A 16,734-nucleotide genomic window follows, 5' to 3' on the forward strand; every position below is an offset into this window, starting at 1 on the left:
AAGACGAAGGAAATAGTAATTACTATGACGTGTATTTTTATAAATAAGGACGGGAAAAAATAATCAATTTATTTTTCCAAAACTCTTTTATGAAAATGTAGTTAGAGGATTCAATCATGTTTTTTTTTTTTCCAAAGAAGTATTTAATTAATCATTTACTCTGACCCATTAAAATTAAAAGCGTATCCTGTAGGTACAAATGAGGAAATAAAATCTTTTAAAGTGTACCAACCAAGACTCTATGACTGTATTGAATGTGGGGTTACTCATCTTATCTTACTTGTATTGAATGCTCAGTTACGTAATTAAATCGTCTCTAATTACTTGTCCACTTTTAATTTAACACATATATTAAGAAAAAAAATTGACATAGTAAATTTGTTATTTTATTTCTATTAATTATAAAGTGGATGAATTGAAAATTAAGATTTTCAAGAAGTTCTACCTTTTTCAAAATTAATTAATTGAGAATAGGTAAAAAAAAAAAATTGTCATTTCTTAATTTGTCAAAATGGACAATTAAAAAAAAAATTGGTCAAGTAATTAAGGGTAGGGGGAGTAATAAGCAGACAAATAGGCCCTATATAATTGTTTTTTTTTCAAAAGTATGAACACATAGTTACAATTAACTTATAAATAAATATTTAATTATGAATTCAGTAACTAAAATAAGTTATGAGTTTAATGGCAAACTTAGAACCCATTAATTTCAAACTCTGAATCTATTTATAATAACACCTTTTAACAAAAGAAGCTTCTTTAAAAAAAAAAAAAAAACTTCTACTACTCAATAAAAAAGATTTTGGGCATTATATGTTTTTTTTTAAAAAGTAGAGTGTAGTCTCAATTTAGCATGTAAGAATTATGGGTCAATCTCGTCAATACTAATTCTCTTATTTGTTTTATGAAAACTTAATCTAAATAACACCCCATCTAATTGATTAAATTAAATATAACCTATTATTCATATAATCAATGTATAATGGCAAGAAAAAATAAGGAATCGCGTATTTTTTATTTTTTTTCTCATTTAAGAAAGTAAAAGCATGCTAGATACGAGCTTACTTTGTACATTAATTAAGCAATGGACATATAAATATAAATAATATATAGAAGTTAGAACATTACATAATTATAAGAACTTTCCAATTAAATAACAAATTATCTAGGGGACTTAAGTGATTCAATTTGACATTTTCCAGTAAGAGCTTTTGTTCTGATGAATGATCTATACTCATTAAAGGTCATTGGAGAATATAAAGCAGGACAATCTTTAATTACTTATCCACTTTTGAATTAACACAGATATTAAGAAACATAAATGATATAGTAAATTTATTATTTTATCCCTATTAATTATGAGTGGATAAATTAAAAATTTAAGATTTTTAAAAAAATCTATCTCTTTCAAAATTAATTTATTGAGGATATAATAAATAGAAAAAATTGTCATTTTTTAATTTATCAAAATGGACAAGTAAAAAAGAAAAACAGGTCAACTAATTAAGGATAGAGGGGGAGTAATAAGAAAACAAATAGGCCCAATATAATTTTATTTTTTTTCAAAAGTATGAACGCATAGTTACAATTAACTTATATTGAAATATTTAATTATGAATTCAGTAACTAAAATAAGCTCTGAGTTCAATGGCAAATTCAGAATCAATTAATTTCAAATTTTGAATTTGTCTATGATAACAACATATTTTAACAAAAGTACCTTCTATATATATAAACTTCTACCACCAAATAAAAAGATTTTGGGGATTTTTTTTATAAAAAAAAGTAGAGAATAGAATCTCAATTTAGCATCTAAGAATTATGGGTCGATCTCGTCAATACTAATTCTCTTATTTGTTTTATGAAAACTTAATCTAAATAACCCCCCATCTAATTGCTTAAATTAAATATAACCTATTATACATATAATCAATGTATAATGGCTAGAAAAAATAAACAGTCAAAGAAATGGAAAGATCGGAACATGAGAATAGATCTGGTATCAATACGGACTACCTATTTCAATTGTTGTGAGCACTTTCAGACGATTGCCTGAATCAAATAGGAGGGTAGGACCATCGCGTAATTTTTATTTTTTTTCTCATTTAAGAAAGTGAAAGCATGCTAGACACGAGCTTACTTTGTACATTAATTAAGCAATGGACATATAAATATAAAATAATATATAGAAGTTAGAACATTACATAATTATAAGAACTTTCCAATTAAATAACAAATTATCTAGGGGACTTAAGTGATTCAATTTGACATTTTCCAGTAAGACCTTTTGTTCTGATGAATGATCTATACTCATTAAAGGTCATTGGAGAATATAAAGCAGGACAATCATTTGTAACAAGTTGATGTGCAGGCTTGATGAGTTTGTCACCTCCAGGATTATAGAAGAATGCTAAGGACAATCTATCTTTCTTTGAATTAACGATCACCCTGTGCTCCACGCTCTTGTATATTGCATTACTCAACACCTGATGTAACGTGGTTCAATTTATGTGACGTAGTTTGAATTAATAATACATATTTTTGAAACATGATCAAATCAAAACATATTGTTATAGTATTTGTGTGGATGTGAGATCGACTTTTGAAATTTTTTTGTGGTCTTAAATATTACTCGGTTATAAAAACTAACGAGAAGTGTAAAATTAAATTATATTTTAATATAAAAATATATTCTTTTTGAAATTTTAAAAAAATGTGTAACATAAAGTTGAATGGAGAGAGTATTACACCATTTGAATAGTTAACATGTATTTTCATTGGACTTTACACATTATAATAGAAATTATATTTTGTCACATTAAAGTAAAATAAACATATTTATTTCCATAACAATAAAAATACAAAATTTACACTTGTCGTTATAGTGAGTAGTTAAGTCCAGTTACATTAACATGACGAAAAATTGTCTTGATCGTTTTGTTTACTTTACTATTAGAGTGAGTAAATTTTAATAATTTTTATTGTTATAGTCGATAAAATTCAATTAAATATTCTATTTTAGCTTTAAAAAAGCTAATAAAAGTTAGAGAGTTAATTACCTGAACTTGATCTCCGATATTGACAATGAAGGCATTGGGAATCGGATTAACAGTTAACCAGTTATTGCGATGACGGATTTGTAGGCCGGGGATATCGGTGTCAGGGAGGAGAAGGGTGATGCCGCCAGGGTCCGAGTGAGGAGAGAGGCCGTGTGTAAGGTCCGGCTGAGGACATTTTGGGTAAAAATTTGCCCTTAAGCATGCACTAGTTTCATTATTTCCTCCAAAACTTTGGTGTATATAATCCTCTTTTAATCCAAGGCCTATTGATAAAATCTTAGTTAACCTTTTGCTTAATTTCACTAATTCTTGACCATATTCCAAGACCAATTTCCTGATAAATCATAAGAAATACTAGTAATTATATATTAAAAAAATTAAAAAGAAGAAAATTTTGCATACTCAAAATGTATAATGCTAACGTTACTAGAAATAAAGCTTTTTCTCACCATAAATTAATGTGAAATTTATGCTATAAAACATAATTTTTTTTCCACTTATTTTCCGTCGAACCAACTCATAACTGGAAATATGATAAAAAACAGATTCTCACTAAATAGTGAAGAACTTCTTGATTTGTTAGTATGAAAAAATATTACTATGTTTTCTTTTCTCATTGAATTAATCAAAATATCTCTATGAAAATAGTCACTCAACATTTTTTTAGTGGAATAATAGTAATTTTTTTAGTTGTGTAATGATACTAGAAACTTATTGTAGTTGATTAACGAAAAAAAATAGATGAGAATGTATAACAATTGAACATGATCAAGTGACAAATTAAATTTTACATCCAAAAATATGTTATGCTTATAATGATTAGTTTGATGTAATATCAAATCATGAGTTTATCTTTTACTATTTGCTAAGAAATAAATTTTCTTTTTACTTTGTTTCAATTTATATGACATTGTTTGATTTGACATAAAATAATAAATACCTGCATAAAATCGGAAGACGAGGCCATTTGTTCTCATCCCTTAACGCTTCGGGAAGATAATGAAGAAAGAAATAATCACACCAATCCAATTTAGCACCAACCTCCGTACCAATACGGCTCCCGTATCCTTCATAAGTCACGGGCGAATTTGCAAACTTTTGTTTTTCCTCAAGTGAAAGTTGAAAAAACTCGTGCCAAACAGCACGGGTTTTTTCCATCAGCTCATGGCTAACCCCGTGGTTAGCCACTTGAAAGAAACCCCACTCCCTACACGCATTGGAAATGCCGTCAATTGTTTCCTTGCGAACAAACTCATTCGGGGAATTAAGATTTTCTAGGTCAATTAACGGTACGTTAATTGACGTTGTTTTCGTGTCCGTGATGTTAAATGATCTGTCCGAAGGTGGCTTTATGAAATGATCGGGAATTTTTCGAATGCCGCTTTCGGACAGAGATTGAACACGGACAATTGGCTCAGGCCAACTTTGTAAAAAACTCATAATTAATTTTTTTTTAAGTTTTGAACAAGAACCAATATAAAGGAAAAAAATAAAGAGTAGAGTCTTTTTTTGTGTGTGTGTTTTATTGAAGGATGAGGATAATGTTGTGATAACTTTGAGACATATTTATATACAAAAATTTAAGAGTATAGTCCAATTCCGGCGCCGTGATGAACTTGCTAACTTTTATCACTAGGTCCCTCACTAGGTGGATTTTTTTTATGATCGTATTATTCGGGTTAATTTTGTGCACTTTGATTAATTTTACGAAATAATAGTGAAATCAAAGATTTTATTAAGGGTGTCCAAGTTATAATATATATATATATATATATATGGAAAAAAAATTACTTGTATATTTCATACAATTTTCTATTTGTGGTCACACCATTGCTACGGGATACCTACCACCTTCTAGTCTTCCACCAGCAACATGTATCAGGTAACTCTCTCAATCAAAACTAGGACAGATAGAAAGAATCACCTAGTTGTATTATTGGCAAGTACTTTTTCATAATGTCTCAATTTATGTGGTTACAATTTAAATTTTAAAAGTCAAACAATTTAAGTTTGATCGTAATTTGACATTAAATTTTTCTAGAAAAAACTAAATAAATTTATATATTTGAAAATTATGTATAAATAATATAAGTCATACTAATTGACAATTTAAAATATTTACAAAAATATATTTGAAAAATTATGATAAAAAATAAATTTAGTTAGATCTTCAAATTCAAAAGATGTCACAAAGTATTAAAATGTCTTGCAGGACAGACTCCCCAATATTTATTACTTATAAAATAAAGGCAAAAGGATCTAGTGCACCCTTGTACTTATATGCGTTTGTATTATAAACTCTTCTACTTGATATTTTATCAACTGAATCTTTAAACGCAATAAAATATAATATATCAAACCCCTCTGACTGTTAACCAAACATATGTGACATTAAAATGGATGAGTTGGCAGGAGTGTGTGATTACACGCGCGTGTAAGCAAGTGAACATCATATTTTAATTTAAAAAGAGTTGTTAAATAATAGAATAATATAATTTTAAAAAAAAATCTTCTTCTTCACCATTTCACCTTCTTTTTCAGATAACCGAATCCCTGCCATATCCCTTTTTTTCTTTTATGCCCTACACTCTAGCAGATCTTGGCGCTAATCCTTTTTTTGCTAGAACAAGAGGCGGCATGGAGGTTTGTTGGTGGCTGAAGAGAATGGAGAGGAGAGACAGTCTTGGTTCACAAGTGGTCGCCGGTGGTGCGGTGAAAGGAAGACATTGGAGAGGAGAGTGGGGCGGGTGAGGGTGCGAGGAATTGGTCACAGCGGCGAAAAAGGTTTGTCAGCCAAAGTTGGTAGTGTGGCGACCTAGGGTTGCTGATTTTGTGGAGATTGGAAAAGGAGGAACGGAAAATGGTGAGAGTGTGCGGTGGAGATGGAGACGGGTTTGAGAGAGAGAATAGATTGTCTCGCCAGCAAGAAGAGCGGTGGCGGTGGCTTTCTGATCTAATGGCTTCAGGCTATTTCACGGTGGAAATGAGTTGGGGAGAAGATCAGGGGCTGATTTGGTGTGTGGAAATTTTATTATTTTTCTTTTAATTTAATATTTTTTATTAATAATTAAAAAAAATAGTTAATAGAGATAATTATGACATCTTATTGATTTATGTGACATGAATTTGACATGTCATTTATTTATGAGCGAGTGAATTATACACACGGTAGAAGAAATTTAAAAATTTTGTTTTGATTGAGTTTAAGGGTTCAATCGGTAAAGAGTTAAGTAAAAGGGTCCATAATACAAACTCTAACAAGTATAGATCATTTCACCTAAATTAAAATAAAAACTTATGCTTTGATTAATCAACGATATTATGGAGAGAGACGAAAGAGATTTAGGCATTGTCAAATTGGTGACACGTAGATATAAGAAAATAACTTTATTTCCCCTTTCATTTAATAATAATTAGTTATATAATTCTGTTTTTATGTTTATTCATCTTACCTTTTTTTAATCAATTTTAAAAATAATGGACAAAACTCAATATTCTTACCTCAAATTTTGTACATATGTTAAAAGACTTCAGTAATCTATCCAAACGTCAATAAGCAAAAAAAGATAATTGATTTAAAATCCTAATCTAAAAATTCTGACTTCATCACTATTATATACATTTCGATCATTTTAAAAATAAATATATATTAATCTATACATTTAAAAAGTATGTGGGAAGAAGTGTCCGTGCCAATGGATGTCAATGATAAAACCACTTTCTTAATTTGGTCGACATCTAAATTCATTTTAATTTATTTATTCTATTTTTACTTGGTATGAAATTTAATAAAGTAATTTTTTTAATGAATATACGAAAATATCTTATAATTTTAAACATTCTATTTCAAACTTAAAATTAAATAAATTATTAAAATATTATTTTTAAAATAGGAAAAAAAAAATTTAAAAATTGAAACGAATAAAATAGCTTCGATAGTAATAGTAGATATACACAAAAAAAAATAAAAATTGTACGTCAAATCGTGCTATAGTTAAAAACACGTGAAATAGTAACACCCATACACGAGTTTAGGTCTTATGGGGTCACATTAAATACTTGTCATGTCATTTTACAACAAGATATTTGAACAGATACAAAATTTTCAAATAAAAAAAAAAAGAGGAAGCAGAAGTATTGGTCTTCATTACTTGTACGTTTCTTTATTCAATAAAATTAAAATCACCATGCTAATATATGGTGCGTAATTATCAAACTTAGAGTCTAGTAATACCATTTAACCAAAAAAATAAATATAATTATACTTATCAAATTAAATTGTTTTCATAATATTATAAATACTAATGATAAAAAAAAACTGGTTAAGTTAAGCACACAATAACGTTTTAAATATATTAAATGTTTTCTATTAGTTTTTTAATCTATATTATTGTCTTCTCCTAATTAATAAGACATCAAATGTGGAGAATTTAACTATAAAGGTTCAAACAAAAAAAAATCTACATTGTTTGATATTGATCGATAAAATACCCATAGACAAAGTGAATTAAAAAGAGCTAAAAAGTAAATTAGTAAAATACTTTTTTCATTTATATTTTTTTAGAAAACGTATAAAAAAGTGAATAAATCATATGAGATGGAAAGAGATGTTGATACTACTCTTCTCAATTTATAAAAACAGTGAACTAAAATATGTTCCTCTCGAAAAGAGTCTAGCTATAAATAAATATATTATTTTAAAAAAATATGTAATATTTATTTCTTTCTAATACAACGATTTGAACACTCAATAAGCTAATTTATCTATTATGATCTCTACTTGATTAATTTTTTCATAATTAATTTTTGTATTAATAGATGTACAACTCTAATTTACAATCACACTATATTTTTCTTTATTCTTTTCATAAAAATAAATAAATTTTTAAAAATATTATACATAAAATGGTTGCTTATGCCGACAACAAAGTCCCCATTGCAGTGAATATTGATTGCGGTTGATCAGCAGATGGAAGCAAAAACGACCTTAAAAAAGATCAATTTTACTTAATTACTTTTTAATATATAAAAAAAAAATCATATTTACCGTAATTGACACAATACTTATTTTTTAAATTATTTTTTAAAATCTAATACTAAATATCAATTAATAATCGATAGAATGATAAAATATTCATGTCAATCATTATTTCTTAAAAAGTATGCAAAATAACATTTATTTATATATAATTTACTAAGCTACTTTTATTTAATAATTGTCTTAGAACAATAAAATATATGATATAATTAAATAAAAAACATACTATAATTTTTATTTTAAATCTTTAATATTATATATATTTTACGATAAAATATTTTTTACTAAAACAACATTTATTTTAAGATAAAGGATGTTCAGTCGGCAGAATTCCCCTTCCATCACTTTAATTTCACGTGATTTATTTTTATTAGACATGTGCCCTATTTTGTCCTTTTTGTATTTTCTTTTTTTCTTTTTATTTACATTGTTCTACTTGTCCTTATCAAAATATTTATTTGAGATTTTAAGTGATTGGACTTGTTGTTGTCTATCTTTTTATTCAAAATGGAGTCGACATATAAATATACTTAGATATACAAACTTGTGTTAGCACTGATTTAATATATAGTATATTCATAGTTTTAATTTATGTGATATATTGGAGTTTTAGAGAATTATGTAAAATTTTATATGGTTAAAGTATTTTAAATTGTTAGTGTTATTGTGATTGATAGTATTTTTATATAATTTTTAAAAAATATAAATTACTCTCTATGTCCTAATTTACAAGGTGCAGATAAATTTAAGAGTTGATCAATGTTTTATATGCTTTTCAAATATTTTAAGTTATTAATTATTAAGTTTTATATTGTTTTTATGTTATTTTTAAATAATATATTTTATTTCTTTTATTTCAATTTACGTGGTACCGATAAAATTTCGAAAGTCAATAAATTTTTTTATGTCTTTTAAATTGAAATATTTTAAATTATTAATTATCATAATTTATATAAAAAATTATTTAATTTTTAAACATTTAAAAAAAATTAAAAATACAAATTACATAAACACCCTCGAAGCAGATACATGAATTAAAAGGTGTCTACTTCTAAACTTTTCTAACTAATGAAGGGTAAAATTAGAAAAATATTCTAAAGTAGTCTTAAAGATTAAACAATTAAGTTAATTTGAAAAATAAAAAATATCTCAACAATTCAATTAATTTAAAATAGAGGGAATATTGTTGTTTGACCAATATTGTTTAAACGGCAAAGGGTCAAATATGCCCCTAAACTATTCGAAAAGGACTAGATATACCCCCCGTTTAAAGTTTGGCTCACTCGTGTCCTCGTCGTCCAACTTTTCGTCTAGATATGCCCTTATGGGAGTTAAATGCCAAATGGAATCGCCACGTCATTTTTACATTACCACGTGACATTTATATTAGAGGGAAAAGGGTCAAATATACCCTAAACTATTCGAAAAGGTCTAGATATACCCCCTTTTAAATAAATTACCTGACCCGTTTTCAACAAAAAAATTCCGATAAATCCCGAAAATGAGTAATTGACTAATAAAAAATATGAAAAAAAAAATAAAATTAATGCAAAAAATTCACAAATAAATATAGTAACCTTAAATTCAACAATTTCAACAATTTTTTTAAATTTTTATTTTTTTCAATTAGCCCGAAAATGAGTAATTGATTAATAAAAAATATGAAAAATATAACCTAAAAATTCAGCATAAAGTCATTTTCATATTTTTTATTAATCAATTACTCATTTTCGTGATTTATTGAAAAAAATAAAAATTTAAAAAATTGTTGAAATTGTTGAATTTAAGGTTACTATATTTATTTACAAATTTTTGGCGTTAATTTTATATTTTTTTTCCATATTTTTTATTAGTCAATTACTCATTTTCGGAATTTACCCAAATTTTTTTTGTTGAAAATGGGTCGGGTAGTTTATTTAAAAGGGGGGAATACTAGACCTTTTCGAATAGTTTAGAGGTATATTTGATCCTTTTCCCTTTAATATAAATGTTACATGGTAATGTAAAAATGACGTGGCAATTCCATTTGGCATTTAGCGCCCATAAGGGCATATCTAGACGAAAAGTTAGACGGCGAAGGCACGAGTGAGCCAAACTTTAAACGAGGTATATCTAGACCTTTTCGAATAATTTAGGGACATATTTGACCCTTTTCCTTTGTTTAAATTGACAACTATTCCTTCAATTCAATATAATAGTTGTCCATAGACTTGATACATGGATGAAAAAACACCAAACTACAAATGTAGTTTTATCAAATCACTTTTATTAAATACAAGTCATTGAAATATTAAAAAAAAATAGTATTTAATAATAAGGATTAAATAGACATAATATGATCAATTATTCATTAATTTTATAAACTGAACAAATATTATTGAACATCTTCAAAATAATATAATAAACTTATAAAAATAAATTAAAAAAATATTTTAAAATAATAAGTATTTTTAATATACATAGCAACTAGTTTAACTACTAAAGAAAACGGAGAGACAATTACTTCCCCATAGAACAAGGGCAAGTCAACATATATTTAGGGGTTCATTCGAATCTCTTTCAGTGAAAAATATTACTATTTATATATGGTTAAATTTATTTTTTAGATATGTATAATAGATATCAAACCCCCTTTTACTAATTCGTGTATTTATTTCTCAAATTTTAAATTTTCTTATTAAAAATTTTGGCTCCGCCACCATAGACTATAGAGAAAGCTTCGAATTTAGAGGTGGTTGTCATTCCAATGCAATTTTGGTCATTCATGCTCCCTACGAGGTCTCTTGACTTTTGTGAGTTTGTCGATTTGTGGCTGCAAGTGTTACCAACATTTGTAAGTGGAAAATATAAATATAAATCTACTTTATTCATAACCAATATCTTCTTTTTTTTTTATAGTACATGCTGATGATGAAGAAGTTGAATTGTTTCATAACCACATTCGAGTAAAATATAAAACCTAGGATGTTCTTGGCTTAATAATAAGCTACATACATACTCCTTCCGTCTATTTTTAATTATTATAATTTTCATTTTTAAAGTTAAATGATAAAAATTTGACTAATATTTTATGATATATTTTTTCATCATATTGATAAGAAAAAAATGCACATTATAATACTTTTCCTATAATTTTTTAATATCTAATTTTTTTATTTAAAATATTGAATTTAATGTAATCTAATTTTACTTTGAAACTTAATTAAATTGATTTTTGAAAAATGAACAATTAAAAGTGGATAGATGGAGGGTATATATGCCTCTTCGTTGTCTCCAAAAAGTGTTGGAATTAATGGCATGAGCACTACGTAAAAATGAATACTATATCCATCTATTTTTAATTGTTATGTTTCTTTTTTTAGAGTCAAATGATATAACTTTGACTAATATTTAATGATGTATTTTTTCATCATATTGATATGCAAAAAATTGCAATTTATCCTATAATTTTTTAATATCTAAATTTTTTGTTTAAAATATCAAATTATTGTAATCCAATTTAACTTTAAAAATTAATCAAATTGACTTTCAAAAAGGAAAAATCACCCCATATACACATTTAAGAGTCAATATTACAGGTTTTAAATCTACTTTTAAAAAATTCTTGCTTATAACAGTTTAATTACGAGTTATAACATATCACTAATTATTTATAAATTAATTAAATTTTACTTTATTAAATAAGTAATTTTTTTTATTATTTTATGTTATTATTAAATTATTTAAACAAAGAATACCCCACAATTATCTCTTACACAATTATAGGGATTCACATTTAAGAGGCTTTTCATGTGAAAATGTTCTGTTTTTTTGATTTGGCTGTAAAATTTCTAGGGTTTTCTTGGGACTGACGATTTTACCATAAATTTAATTATGTGAAGGTGAAGGTGAAAGGGTTTAGGTTATCTATTTTTGCCCAAAATTGTTAAAGATATGAAGTTGAAAAAGGATGTTAAAAGGGAGAGGGTGATGGATTTTATCAGTTTTACAAATCTATTTTTTTATTTTTTATTTTTGAAAAAAAAAGTACATTTTTTCATGAGGAGTTAATAGTTGACAGAAAGGATTATATGTCGTTTATGATCACAGGTGTAACTGATCTAGCTTTGATCCAAAAGGTATGATCTTGATCTTTCAATTTGTATTTTATAACATATATCTATGCATGTGATGTATGGTGTTTGTACAAATTCTTGTTTATGTATGATTTACATGATTTTGTTTGTACATTTTTCAAAAGGAAAAGATTTACATGATTTGTTTCTTGTATTAGTCCTCCAAAAGTTAATTGGATTTTTTATTACATGAGATATGGTTAAATCAATTTAGTAGATTTTTTTGTTAAAATTGTTATATTATGCATATTATTGGTATGAAAGCTGATTTAATATACGATTTATGAATATGGTATGAATTTTGTTTAATGTTGGCATGAATTGGTGTAAAATTTGGTATAAAAATGGTATGATGTATTACTTATATTTGGTGTGAAACTAGTTTAAATCTGGTATGAAGTTGGTACACAGTTTAGAGGAAATCTATTTTTTTTTTCAAATTATTCTCATTATGTCTAATAATCTGGCATGAAACTTGAATTATATTGGTATGAAAGCTGACTTAATATACGATTTATGAATATGGTATGAAATGTGTGTTAACATTGGTATGAAATTGATTTATTGCTGGTATGAAAGCTGACTTAAGTTGTGTATTATTTTTATCAAAAAATGGTATGATATCAGTAGTCCAATTATGTGAATTGATTGTAGTTTGTTAAATCACCCATTTTTTTTTGTATAAATTATGACTAATGTTGGTATGAAATTGGTATTTTCTTATAATACCTAATTTTTTTTATAATAAGAAGGTTTCTTTTTCAATTTCTCCAACTAGGTTGATGGCAATGCGGAAAAACAAAGAACGATGATGGCGCGATCAATGAGAGTGAAATAACTGGGACTGTTGCTAGCAAATTTGATGGATCCCGCATAGCAAAAGAACATGCTCCAAATACCAGCAATTATCCTACACCAAGACTACGGAGATCAAATTTGAGATAGTTGATTGCAGCTTAGACTTTTTAGTATTTCATGTTTTTTTAACTTTTGAACGATATATATTTGTTTTTGATACAGTTTTAAGTATTGAATGATATAGAATATGCATTGTTTTCTTCAAGTCAGTTTTCAACTAAATATAAATTACAGATTGACTCTCATAATTTCAGGATACTAGTTATATACAGACTGCATATCAATTGGATATAAACTTCTGGATATCAGTTATATACAAACTACATAGCAATTGGATACATACACAGTTTAGTTTTGATATTTAATTGGAGATCAAAATGAACACCATATAATTGGTATCCAAACTGTATATTGTTGGCATCCAATTATTCATACCAACATTTATTCAACCTGAAAGATCTCATCTACCACCATGTTTAATTAATAGAGATAAGCAGTCGTCCATCACAGCAAAATCAAGATTTTTCAAACAAAAAAAACTTGATTTACTCGTCAGTGACAACAATTCTGGAAAAAAACACAAAGAGAGAGTAATGTAGAAGAAAATGGATGAAATCAAATTTTTTAAATTAATTTTAACATATTAGAGTGAATTAAGGAAACTAAATATTCCTAATTAGTTTGAATTTCCTAAATTTATGTTTTCTAATAATTATCATCAATCAATTCAAATTTTATTAATACACCTATTTCCGTTTTTATCTTCTTTTTTCTTCAAAATTGATTTATTTTCCTTTTTTATCTTTTTATTTTTTCAAAATCGATTTTTTATCCTTTTTTTTTTCAAAACAAATTTTTACAATTAATTAAAAAATCTTTTTTTATTTACTAAAATGTTTTGAGTTCAGGATACTAGTAATATACAAACTTCATAACATTTGGATTCACTATTTTAAAATATCAGTGTGTATCTAAATTGTACAATTAATGGATGAAATGTGTGTGAAATTTGATTAATATGTGTATGACACTGAATTTAACGTTTGATGGTTGGATATTGTATTAATTGTGGTATAATATTGGTATACAAATGATATGCATTGTGTGATTATATGAAATTGATTTATTGTTGGTATAATATGTGTGATATAAGCTGAAGTTCGTGTTGGAATGAAACTTGAATAAGATTGGTATAAAATTTGTTATATATTTACACTATTTTATATATTAATCTGGAATACATTTTATTTCCAAGTATATTAAATTTGTATGAATAATTAATGAATCGCGTATTTGAAATCTGGAATCTGAAATCTGTACAAATATTTACACTATCTTATATATTAATCTGGAATAAATTTTATTTCCAAGTATATGAAATCTGTATGACTAATTAATGAATCACGTCTATGAAATCTGAAATCTGAAATCGGAAACCTGTACAAATATTTACACTATCTTATATATTAATTTGGAATAAATTTTATTTTCAAGTATATGAAATCGTAAAGAAATCTACATTAGCTTTCTTTTGATCTAAAAAAACCCACACACCAACATCATAGTGGATACTAACAAGGGGACATCTATCACTAACTATATATTTTATCTCTATATTATGAATATTAGCATCTATCATTAGTTGCGATGTTATCGCACTTACTAGACCACTATAAAGACTAGAATACTCATATATAATCCCCTCCATCTGAAAACCAACATATTTCCCTGTTTCATTAGAAAAAAAAATAACAATTAGTCTTACATAATACAAAAAAAAATTAAAAAATTATACACACTTATCATTATTTTTTCATACAAAAATCATTCAGATAGTAAACTACAAATAGATTTCATTAAAAAATAAAATTTCAGATTTCATACCCAATTAAATACACATTTCATACATACAATCATCATTTATACCAAATTTATACATTTCTCATACCAAATAGTTCATTCCTTTCACACAAATTTATACATAATTGACAAAACTTATATAAACAATAACATTTCAAATTTCATACCAACTTAAAACATTTTTCATACAATTATTCAAAATTCTAAATAACTTTTTTTACTAACTAGTTAACACACTTTCATACCAACTTAAAACAGTTGTCATACAATTCTTCGAAATTCTAAATAACCTTATTTCCACATTAGTGAATACACTTTCATACCAAATTCATTACACTTATACTAACAAATTCATTCAAAACTATACATTTTAATTTATTTTTTCAGGAAAAAAAAACAGTAATCAATATTATAATTTTGATCTACGTACCCAATCTACAATGATAAAAATATTTATATGTTATACATTTATACTCAAATCTTTCATATATTGTGACAACTTTTCATGAAATCATTGTTTTGCCAGTATAAAAAATAACCAAAAATAAATAAATATAGTGACATTAAACCCCTACCAAAAAATAGAAACTTACCAAGAAAATCACTAATATTACAGTTTCACAACAACTAATACGTATTATGAACAAAACGTATTGTTTATACAAAAAAACATATCACATTCAATATAGTGACGATGTACAAAAACAAAATCACAAAATGTGATTTACAGTTTCATTTTTTTTTTTTCATTTCACTAAAATCAAAATACAAATAGTAAACAATTAAAAATACTAACCTGAAGGATCCCAACTTCCGCCATGTTTAATTAATATTGATACGTAGTTGTCCATCACAAAAAAAACAGGATTTTTCAAAAAAAAAAAAAACTTCAATTAGTCGCCAGTGAAATAATTTCAGGAAGAAAATTGAAGAGAGAGAAACGTGGAAGAAAAATGGATAAAATCAAATTTTTGAATTAATTTTAACAAATTAGAGTGAATTACGAAAACTGAATATTCTTAATTAGTTTGAGATTCCTTAATTCATGCTAATTAATAATTATCTTAAATTAATTCAAATTTAATTGGCACCCCTATTTCCGTTTTTTTTTTTTTACATTTTTTCCTTATTAATTACATATTATTAATTAATAATAAAAAACCATAAATAGATTAATCATTTATTAAATAAATGGAAATTGATTTTTAAAATCAGACTTTTGAATTAATTTTAACAAATTAGAGTGAATTAAGGAAACTGAATATTCTTAATTGGTTTGGATCCCTTATTTCATGCTAATCATTAATTATCTACAATAAATTCAAATTAAATTACAACCCACAATTTCAGTTTTTTACTTTATTATTTCTAATTCCGTTTTTTTTTTAATTTTCGTTTATCTTTTTATTTATTTTTTAAGTTTTTTCCAATTAATAAAAATATTTCTTTTTTTTTTTAACTTGTTATAACCTGAAATTTTTAATGCTATAGCTTGAAAGTCTAAATCTACTGTTATAGCTTGAAAATAGTATTATAATATATGTCATATATGAAATTTACACTTTCAAAAAGCACAACATAGCAATTAAAAGTGGACAAAAAAAATATAAATTTATGTGTAATTTTTCTCATGCGTTTAATGCATGGTGTGATCCATCATCTCATGACCTAAAAAGTTTAAATGCTAAAAAGACATATTTTTATTTACACTTAATTATATCTCATCGTGATAGCCTGATTTATTTTTTCTTCACATCCATGAAAAATTCTTTTTTAGAGAAAAGACATAAATACACCATCAAAG

The 16,734-nt window shown here is 25.8% G+C and overlaps 2 protein-coding genes across 2 annotated transcripts in view; one reads left to right on the forward strand and one right to left on the reverse strand.

Annotated features, from left to right (window-relative positions):
• LOC125864400 (acyl-coenzyme A oxidase 4, peroxisomal-like) overlaps positions 1-16,734 on the forward strand; it is a 174,404-nt gene that overhangs the window by 130,463 nt on the left and 27,207 nt on the right. The window lies entirely within an intron of this gene.
• LOC125864402 (jasmonate-induced oxygenase 1-like) lies at positions 2,183-4,551 on the reverse strand. The gene is made up of 3 exons (XM_049544401.1): positions 4,000-4,551; positions 3,060-3,393; positions 2,183-2,486 (listed from the first exon to the last, which is right to left on the reverse strand). The coding sequence occupies exons 1-3, from the start codon at positions 4,497-4,499 to the stop codon at positions 2,238-2,240; spliced, it is 1,083 nt and encodes a 360-aa protein (XP_049400358.1). The 5' UTR covers positions 4,500-4,551; the 3' UTR covers positions 2,183-2,237.

Source organism: Solanum stenotomum, chromosome 5 (genome assembly GCF_019186545.1).
Source record: "Solanum stenotomum isolate F172 chromosome 5, ASM1918654v1, whole genome shotgun sequence".
Taxonomy (NCBI): Eukaryota; Viridiplantae; Streptophyta; class Magnoliopsida; order Solanales; family Solanaceae; genus Solanum; species Solanum stenotomum.

Coding starts and splice junctions, on each gene's coding strand:
- LOC125864402 (XM_049544401.1), bottom strand. CDS start 4,499: ATGAGTTTTTTACAAAGTTGGCCTGAGCCAATTGTCCGTGTTCAATCT. Junction 3,394..3,999: donor CGTCTTCCGATTTTATGCAG/GTATTTATTATT, acceptor ATGATTTATCAG/GAAATTGGTCTTGGAATATG. Junction 2,487..3,059: donor ATATCGGAGATCAAGTTCAG/GTAATTAACTCT, acceptor ACGTTACATCAG/GTGTTGAGTAATGCAATATA.